We start from the raw sequence: 10,199 nt of genomic DNA on the forward strand, positions 1-10,199 counted from the left end.
TTCCAAGCTCCATATCAGAAACTACTTCTCATCCCCGGGACATCCCCATGCGAATGGGCAAGTTGAAGCCACGAACAAGACCATCTTCAAGATTCTAAAGAAAAAGCTTGGTGAAGTGAAAGGAGAGTGGGTCGAGGATCTCCCAGAAGTCCCATGGGCGTACCAAACTACGAAGAGGACGAGACTCCTTATGCTCTAGCCTTTGGGACCAAAGTAGTCATCCCAGCTGAGGTTGGCTTGGGAAGCTTCCAGGTGGAAACCTTTTGGCCAGAATGCAATGATGAAGGCATCAAGCTGCATCTTGACGTGCTGCAAGAGAAACGGGACTAGGCTCAAGTAACCATGGCGGCATACCAAGAGAAGGTGGCTCGGTACTTCAACCGAAAGGTCAAACACCAAACCTTCAAGTTGGGAGACTTGGTCTTGTGAAAAGTTACTATCGCCACCAAGGACCCAGCGGAGGGAAAGCTAGCTCCAAATTGGAAGGACCTTACAAGGTAGTTGGATGCCACAGCGGGAGCATATCACCTTGAAGATTCCAAGGGGAAGACACTCCTAATGCCATGGAACGCTGAACATTTGAAGAAGTACTTTGCTTTAAAAAATTTGCTTTAATTTCAATTAGCTTTGATTTCCATTGTAAAAGCATCGTATCAATCAAAGGAATATTCAAAAATTATTGCATCAAAGTCAATACCTTGGTGAAATATAGCCGTAAAAGCACTTTCTCGAGCCCAAGTGTTTGAAAAAAATAGAGGTAAACGCGCTTTCTAAACTTAGCCCAATTAAAGGATTAAGAACCTCAGATGCAAGTTAAGTCTAAGGCTAAAATGCCTCGGTGAAATATAGCCAATAAAGCGCTTTCCCGAGGCCAACGTTCGTGAAATATAGCCGTAAAGGCGCTTTCCGAACTTAACCCAGTTTTAGAACATAAAGCCTCTGAAGAAGGATTGTTCGAAGGTTAAAATACCTCAGAGAAATATAGTTGAGAAGGCGCTTTCCCGAGGGTAACGTTCAAGAAAGATAGCCATAAAGGCACTTTCTGAACTTAACCCATTTTAAGAATGAAAAGCCTCGAAGGAAGGCTCATTCGAAGGCTAAAATACCTCGGCGAAATGCAACTGCAAGGGTGCTTTCCCTCGGCCAAGCATTCACAAAATTAAACTTTTAAGTTTATTTTTAAGATTGCAAAAAAAAAAAAAAAAAAGTAAGACAAAAAGTTGAGCAAAAGACATTTTTCTCATTAACATATCTCAAAAAGTTTTTTACAAGTCTTTAGCCTCAGAAGGGCCAGTCTTGGGAGCTCCAGTGCTTCCCGAGTTTACATTTTTTTCTGAAGAAGCCGAATGTTCTTGATCTTCAAAATCCTTGGGGTCAACACCAAACATTGTGATGCCCCGAGCATCCGGCATCTCCTTTTGCCCCAAACGGGTGACTTCTTCTATGGATTTGGCCAAGGCGAGGAAGGTAGTTGCAGGAACGGTCTCGATGCTTATCAAGTCCGTGGGATTCTTGACTATCTCTCAGTAAGTTTCAAAGCCCCAGATGAATCCTCAGGCCCATGTATGATCTCAGATCCATGCTACAAAGGAGAGCTGCTTGAAGTAACTCCTAGCCTTTGCCTTATAATGTTTGAATTGGCTCTTGAGGTGCTTGAACCTTTTCCTGAGCTTGGATCCTTCAACTTGGCAGCCTTTTGTTTCTCAACAGCATTCTGAGCCTTTAGAAGTTGAGAAGCAGCCTCATCCTTCGCTACCTTCAGCTCTTCGGACAATGAAGCATGTTTGTCTTCATCCTCTTTGCATTTAAGGAGCTCATACGAGGCTTTGTCCTTTGCCCCTAAGAGCTCTTCAGACAAAGAAGCCTACTTATCCTCGGCCGCTTTACGTTGAAGCTCATATTCTGTTAAGGCCTCTTCCATTTGATTCAGCTCTTCTTAGGCCACCGAGAAGTCGATCTCCAAGGTCTCGGACTTGTCCTTAATGGCTGCTAACTCAGCCTCCAAGTCTTGCACCCGAGCATTCAGATCATTGTTTTGAGCCTCCCTGTCCTGCACCCGAGAGTTGACCTTGGAAGCCTAAGCCTCCAGCAAAGAATGCTTATAGCCCATAAGAACCAGCCCCTTGTCTTGCTCCACCAAGATCATTCCAAGCCGAGCATTTTCCTTCTATGATTCCTGCAACTTCTTCTATATCTCCTCAGTTTCATTGTTTGCATTTTGGATGAAGTCTCTGAAGTCCGTGAAGATGCACACTGATTTTACAATGCATTGGAAAAGAGTTCAAAATTAGTGTGATAAAAAGAGGATTATGTGTAAAAAATTGATGCAAGGACTTACCACTAGCTGATAAAACAGGAGGAGTTTTGCCACCTACACAGCAGAAGTTCTCCCAAGACCTTTGGAGTAGCCCGCGGGAATGATGTCAGCAATGGCCTTGAGAGGATGGCCAAGGAGCCCAATACCCAGTTGGTTCAAAGGGAAGGGCATTCCTGAGCTTGAAGAGGCCCCAGTAGCCGAAGAGTTAACCGGGTTTGGACTTGTCGGGAGACTGGTTGCAAGAGTTGGAACCTCGATGTGCTTGACTCCCATTGGCTTTACGGAAGTTTCGATTGGGACCAAAGTTTTGGCATTTTTAGCTTCGGCATCCTCAACTTCGTCGGAGGTGAATTTTCTTGAAGGGATGGAGACCGAGCCACGGTCGGGGGTGAAGCTTCTAGCTCAACCTCTGTCTCCTTAGTTTGACCAGTTGTTGGAATCAGTTCAGCCTCGGCTCCCGAAACGGTCCCAAATTGAAAAGTCTTATCTTCAAGAGCTAGCTCCATATCAACATTACTCTCCACATCAATCGGTTTGCCCTCACTTTTTTGTGGGCTTCCCGACCTTCAAGCTAACACCTTCTCCAGAATCTACTCCACGTCCAAATATTCTTCTAACGAATTAGATCCAAAAGGTGTCATGGGTTCTGTAAGAACAACATTGATCGGAAAGGCAGCAATCGGATGAGCATTGCCTGTGGGATTCCTAGAAGATCCAAGAGGTCAAGAAAGGCATTGGTTTCGAGCATCTCAAACTCCTTCATCAATTCACCCATTACCTGTGCAAAGGCATCCCAAGGATCCAGAGGCATTGGTTTCCACCTCTTTAAAGGCGAATCCTCGGGTTCATCCATTAACCTCAGTGGAGTCAAAGCCGAAGTTGGAATCTTGGCTGCCGCAAGAATCCTCGAGAAAGCTTCCTCAACCTTCCTCTTGCCTTTCTCTGAGGTAGACTTTTTAGAAGGCTCACCGGCCTTCTCTTTGCCGTTGTCAACTGCATTATTTTTCGAAGGCTCGGCAATCGGCCTCCTTGAAGCCTCGAGAATTCACTTCCTCATCGGTTGAATAATGCTGCTCGACCTGCCGATTGGGGGCTACCCCAAATATTTCTTCAGATTGGCCATGGTAGGCAAAAAACCGTAGTCCAATTGGTCATGGTTCTTCTTGTTCCAAGCAAAGGCCATGATTTTGTTCATTCTGTCCAGCTCTTCATCAGACAGCTCGAGACATTTGTACGCGAAAGAAGGACAAGAGATAAGAAATACAAACAGAAAACCATGCAACAAGAAAAAGCAAGTTTTCAGAATATACCTTTGCTGGTAAGGATGTTGGTTTCCCAAGCTGTCATCAGATGCTCATCTCCGAGGACAAGTGGCCATAACACAACGCATGCAAAGAAGTACCACCAAGCGTTCAGTGCAATTTGATGTGGGTTCAAATGGCTCAGAACATCCAAAACAAACTTCGGGAAAGGCAATTGGAGTTTGGCTCTAAACATTGCCTCGTACAGGCAAACCTCATGCTTCCTGGACAATGGCTCCATTATGGGCTTCATCGAACCAAAGATCCACGGAGGAGGGAATGAAGTAACTCCTCCTAATCCGACCTTTGTCGGCAGATGCAAGAGACGACCACCAAAGGGTCGGGTATGTCTCGCCTAAACCGTCGGAGTCTTCCCCGTCATTTCAACCCATTAAGTACAGAAGGCTTGGTACAAGCAACCGAGGGATACACGGGTAACCTCCTCGAATCAGAAGGTGGGTTACGCTTAACCGAAGATGGTCAACCGTAGGTTCAAGAAGAGGAAGAAGGAATTGGAGATAATCAAGAACTGGGATATCTAAACTGACAAAAGGCTCGGCAGATGACATAGACTCGACTGAAACCCTAAGATATACTACTCTCAAGAAGTAGTATTGGGGAAAGGATTGAGAATGGAAGCAAGCCAGCAGAGAAAAAGAAGTTGCAAAGCTTTGAGGGAGCGAAAATGGAGGATTCTAGTGTGCTAGAATTGTAAAATGGCGAACTAAAGGAGATAGAAACCTTTTATAATGTCATAAGAAGTACAACACTCAAGTACTTCGAAGATGCGGCACACACGCAACCCTACGGTTGCTTCGAAAATATGCACATAAATTTAATGCCCTTAAAAGACGTGCTTCACCAAGCCATTCACGGTTTGACATGTAGCCACCGAGATTCCAACCACACAAGAAGCAACACATGGCAACAACTTTGAGAAACAAAAATTGACACGCGAGCCATCCATCACTCAGGAAGACCAATGATCTCGAAGATCGTTGGCTCAAGAAGACCAACAGTCTCCAGACTATTAGCTTAGGAAGCTCAAAAGTCAAAATTTTCCCTCGAAAAATTATTTCAAATTTTGGAAGACCAATCCAGGAAAATCCTCATCCGGAGGTTTGGTCGGTAACCGATCCATTTTGAAGAACAGGAATTTCCATAGTCACTTGGACAAGGAAATTATGGGGTAACTGTTGAGTCATAGATCGGCCACTACAAAGGCCAACACCTCTACGCCCGGTCCAATGTGAAAGCCCACTAAAGACCGGCCCAAGCCAAGACATAATCGGCCCAATCCGAAGCATGGCCAGCCCATTGAGGGAATAACAGTCTTTCCATCGAGGGTACAATGGTCATTCGGCAAGTGAAGGAAACCCACATTCACTAATGAGTGTGAGGATGCCCCTAGCGCCCAAGCAAAGCCCCCACGTTCCCCAAAACATGGCCCAGCTGTCAGCACCAAACCTAGACACGTGTGCCCAAGGATAACTTGGGTACCCAACTCCAACACAAGTGTGGTCGAGCCATCCACTAACACACTCCACAATCTCATGATCATGGAATAACCCACAATCCACTTCGCCAGCATTGCGCACGTGGATCCTCGGGAACGTGGGGCCGAGAATTACGGGGAGACAACTGCTACCTAATGCCTATAAAAGAGAGTCACCAGTTCATTATTCGGGTAATCTCAACTCTCTCTCAAGCTCTCATTAAGTATTTGCTCTCTCCCTCTCAGATTAATTACTAACTTAGGCATCAGAGCTATTCCCCACTGGTACACCACCGGCAGCTCTTATCTTATCTTTGTTATTTTGTAGCCCGATGATTCCTTGGACATCGTGCCATGTCACTCATCGAAAACTATTATCAACAAAGATTATGTTTTCCCTTTTTCTATTAGGATTTTTTTTTTCTTTTTCATTGTTAAATTAGGAGGTGGCTAGCCTATATAAAGGCATCTAGTCTTTGTTATTTTTTAATTTAATTTGAACTATCAATTAAATTTAAGTCTTTCAGAGTTATTTATCTGTTTGCTTATTTTGGACAATTAGGGTCTTTCTCTTCCTAAATTTCATTTTCAATTTTCAATTCTTAGTTTTTGCTGCTATCATATGCTGTTAGAACAATATTATTTCTACCTAGCGTCAGGATCCTAGTCCGCCACCGGCCATGTACTTTCTCCAATATTTTATTTCTAAAATTTTTTCACATGGGATTTCATTAAGTGACGATATTTAATGTATGATCCAAGATTTTATTTTATTTTTTTAAAAAAAAAAAAAATCTCCTATATGGGATTTAATTAAGTGAATATGTTTAATGTATTATAATTATGGTCTCACAATTAATACCCTCCAAAAATTATAGGAAGACAAAATTTAAAATTTAAAAACATAGTGCATTAACTATCCATAATTGACCATATAGGTATTGCATACATTAATTCTAAACAATTTATGTTAAAGCTTATACACATCATCAACGGTTCATAGCATATTCTAACCTTAAATTTGCCACCTAAACACATTACTATGAGAAAGATGATACAAAATTCAATAACTCTATAAATTGTTATAACCCTGTATGCCTAATGCTACAATGGCCTCCAATCCTTTTTTCTTTTTCTTTTTTCCTTCTAATTCCACCTCAATATTTCAAAAACCTAGGACATAAACAGAGACAAGACAAAACCTTTATCCTATTTTCTTAAATAGCCTCCTCTATTTTTCTTTCTCTTTCCTTATTTCTAACAAAACATGCATAAACCCACACCCCATAAGAAAATTTGGTCAACCCTTATCTCACAAACACACTTTCTCTTGAAAAATCATCTAACCGCATTGCAAGAAGCAGATTCAAAGCAATTTTTGTCAAAAAGAATTTTATACTACGTGTAAGTTTCGTCTCAAGAATTTTCTTTTGTTTTGTTTTTGTGAAGCACTTTATTTGTTTGTTTGTTTTTTTTTGGTTGTCATTTTAATTTATTTGAATGTTTTATGGAACCATTTTTTCGTTAATTTGTCAGTTGTGCAGAAAAGGAACATAACGTTGGGAATAGGAATGCACTCCCTAGTAAAAGCATACTCCCATTCCGACCTTCCAATGCCCATGATGTGGCTTGTTGCACTTAGAGCACATGGGCTTTTGTGGAAACACAAGGCGATCCTGTCTCGATCTTGAACTTAGACCAATACTATAAGCGACCATCTTCACTAGTTCAATTGTCTCATAACTGTATTAACCAACCAAGTTTGAATGAATTATTTAAATCAATGATAAGTTTGAACTCGACTTGTATTCAAAATAAAATTATACCAACTGATTTCGTGCAAATTCAATATTCGACTTGCATACTAAAAATAACTAGAGACAATTTTTAGAAGAATCTAATGAAATGAAAGGTAGTCCACAAGCTTTTTAAAAAATAAAATAAAATAAAACTACGCGGGAGACCACAAGCTTAGAAGTAAAAAAAAAAAAAAAAAGGAGACCACAAATTCTCACCCACGACGGCGATGACGCATTATCACAACCAATCAAGTAATCGGGACAGGCCGATAATCAGCAGCCACGTGTCAAGTATTTAAATCTCATTAGATTTCATTGGATGAGATTCTATGGTTTCTCGACAACATCTTATCCCTTCCCACCCGATAAGTCCCTCACCCCCACTACAGAGTCACTTCCTTCAGAACACTCCACCAAAGCTTGCTCCGAAAATGGCAGCAGAAATGGCCCTCGTGAAACCCATCTCCAAATTTTGCAGCTCAACCCCTAAATTTAGCAACCCAAGAAGCGGTTCATACCCAAAGTTCACCACCATCAAAATGACGGCCACTTCACAGCCTCCCACCACCACCAAGCCTAGCAAGAAGGCTGGTAAAAATGTCATTAAGGAGACCCTCTTGGCACCAAGGTTTTACACCACTGACTTCGATGAGATGGAGACCCTTTTCAACACTGAGATCAACAAGAACCTCAACCAGGCTGAGTTTGAAGCTCTGCTGCAAGAATTCAAGACTGACTTCAACCAGACCCACTTTGTCAGAAACAAGGAGTTCAAGGAGGCTGCTGATAAATTGCAAGGACCTCTCAGGCAAATCTTTGTGGAGTTCTTGGAGAGGTCCTGCACTGCTGAGTTCTCTGGGTTCCTTCTCTACAAAGAGCTTGGCAGAAGGCTCAAGGTATGGCTTTCTTGTTCCTCAATCTCTGATGCTATTGTGTTGTGGGTTCTCTAAATTGTGCATTTGGGGTTTCTCTTCGTCCTTGTTAGAAACTTGTTTGCATCGCAAATTTAACAGCTGAATCTTGGGAATCCAAATATTTCAACACCCCGAATTGCTGAATTACTAGGGAGAGTTTTGAGAATATGGTTTCATATTAAAGAAATTAGAAGCTGTATATATAAATATATAGAAATTCAACTTCAATCAGTTTTCTGTAGTAGAAAAATTAGCCGACCAGTCTCTAATTTGTCGAATCGAGTAGTGATATAAATATATCCAATTTTGTAGAAGTGGGTACCAGGATTGAGGTGTGTTTCTCTGAAACATTGTCCTCTATGATGAACCTTCTGGCTTATTTATTTAGAATTCTCAAAAAAATGGGTTTAAGGAAAATGAAGGCCGTATAGTTTTCTTTCCTTTTTTACTCTTTTCTTTTGCTAGCTAATTTTGGTTTGGATTAACAGAACTTTATCCTCGTACTGTTGGGCTTGTTTTAACTGTTTGGAGGATTGATCCTGCAGAAAACCAATCCAGTTGTAGCAGAGATTTTCTCTCTTATGTCCAGGGATGAAGCCAGGCATGCTGGGTAAGCGGATGTTGTCTCCTTTTCTCTTTGACGCATATACATGCATTGTATCTGGGCAATCAACAATGGTACTGTTGTTGTATTATATGCAGATTTCTGAACAAGGGTCTGTCTGATTTTAATTTGGCCTTGGACTTGGGTTTCCTAACAAAGGCTCGGAAGTACACATTTTTCAAGCCAAAGTTCATCTTTTATGCTACTTATCTATCTGAGAAAATTGGGTACTGGAGATACATAACCATATACAGACATCTCAAGGCCAATCCTGAGTACCAATGTTATCCCATTTTCAAGTATTTTGAGAACTGGTGCCAGGATGAGAACCGGCATGGTGATTTCTTCTCTGCATTGATGAAAGCCCAGCCCCAATTTCTCAATGACTGGAAAGCAAAGTTGTGGTCCCGATTCTTCTGCCTTTCGGTACTATTACCTTGCTAAACTTGCGGCTCATATAATTCTTGATTCTTCTGGGACATTTTCTAATGCAATGTAGGGTGCTGTTAAACATTAGATGAAAACAGCCTAGAGAAAATGAAAAAAATGAAGTCTTGGATATGATTTGATTCCATTCCTAGTTACACTTTTACTTTCCACTGAAGTTACATATAAAGCAACCTAACTAGAATTGTTCAGATTAAAGTCTGTCTAAGTTTCTATACTTCTCTTACAATTTCATGAATCTACCATGCAGGTTTATGTGACCATGTACCTAAATGATTGCCAACGCACAGCTTTCTATGAAGGCATTGGGCTCAACACAAAAGAATTCGATATGCATGTCATCATCGAGGTGAGACTACGATCACAAAAGGATTCTGAGGAGTTCATTAGAATTCATTATATGCCAAGCAATAATGTCACAAATTTGCATTTTTCATTCTTACATCAAACCGTTTTGTGCTCATTGATTGCCAAGATGAATTAGAAAAAGGAAAAAAACCATGGTTATCATATACCAAGTTTTCAATACTTTCCCTGCATTCCCTGGGCTGCTGCTGTATAATTCTTTCTACCTAACTAGAGAAAGATGAGTTGCAAATCTTGAATCTTCAGCAGTCATTTTAAGTTGGGTGTTTTTTATGCAGACAAACCGCACAACAGCAAGGATTTTCCCAGCAGTGCTAGACGTTGAGAACCCTGAGTTTAAAAGGAAGTTGGACACCATGGTGGAGATTAACAAGAAGCTTATCGCAATTGGGGAGAACGACGAGCTGCCATTTGTGAAGAACCTAAAGAGGATACCACTTGTGGCAGCCTTGGCCTCTGAGCTCCTGGCGGCATATCTGATGCCACCAATTGAGTCTGGATCTGTTGATATTGCGGAGTTTGACCCACAACTTGTGTACTAGTTTTTTTGTATGAGTTCTATCTCATCTCATCCTTGTTAGCTTCAATTCTTGTAGTTAAACAAATTACATTTTATCCATATGATGTCACATATTTTCATATTTTTGCCGTTGAATTGTTAAAATTAATATGTACGAATTACATGTCTAAAAAATGAAGGCTAGAATGTACAATAACGATATCCATAAAGCAAATGCATGGTTGGAATACTATGTATGCACCATTTGTTTAATACCTTGGGTTACCATGATTTTTGGGTCGAGAAATGTTTGATTTTCATCTTTTGCTCATATATATAAGAGATAAACAAATTTGAATATGTGAGATCACATGTAAGTTTCACATACTCGATTGTGAATTAATAAAAAAGATAGACGAGATTAATGAATGATATTTCTCGCTTTGAGCCACATGCG

At 41.0% G+C, this 10,199-nt stretch overlaps 1 protein-coding gene across 1 annotated transcript; it reads left to right on the forward strand.

Moving 5' to 3' along the window:
- The first annotated feature begins 7,293 nt into the window (after positions 1-7,293).
- Positions 7,294-9,884, forward strand: LOC132191557 (magnesium-protoporphyrin IX monomethyl ester [oxidative] cyclase, chloroplastic). The gene is made up of 5 exons (XM_059606650.1): positions 7,294-7,808; positions 8,372-8,436; positions 8,529-8,856; positions 9,128-9,226; positions 9,522-9,884. The coding sequence occupies exons 1-5, from the start codon at positions 7,344-7,346 to the stop codon at positions 9,783-9,785; spliced, it is 1,221 nt and encodes a 406-aa protein (XP_059462633.1). The 5' UTR covers positions 7,294-7,343; the 3' UTR covers positions 9,786-9,884.
- Positions 9,885-10,199: the final 315 nt, after the last annotated feature.

Source organism: Corylus avellana, chromosome ca9 (genome assembly GCF_901000735.1).
Source record: "Corylus avellana chromosome ca9, CavTom2PMs-1.0".
NCBI classification, from domain to species: Eukaryota; Viridiplantae; Streptophyta; class Magnoliopsida; order Fagales; family Betulaceae; genus Corylus; species Corylus avellana.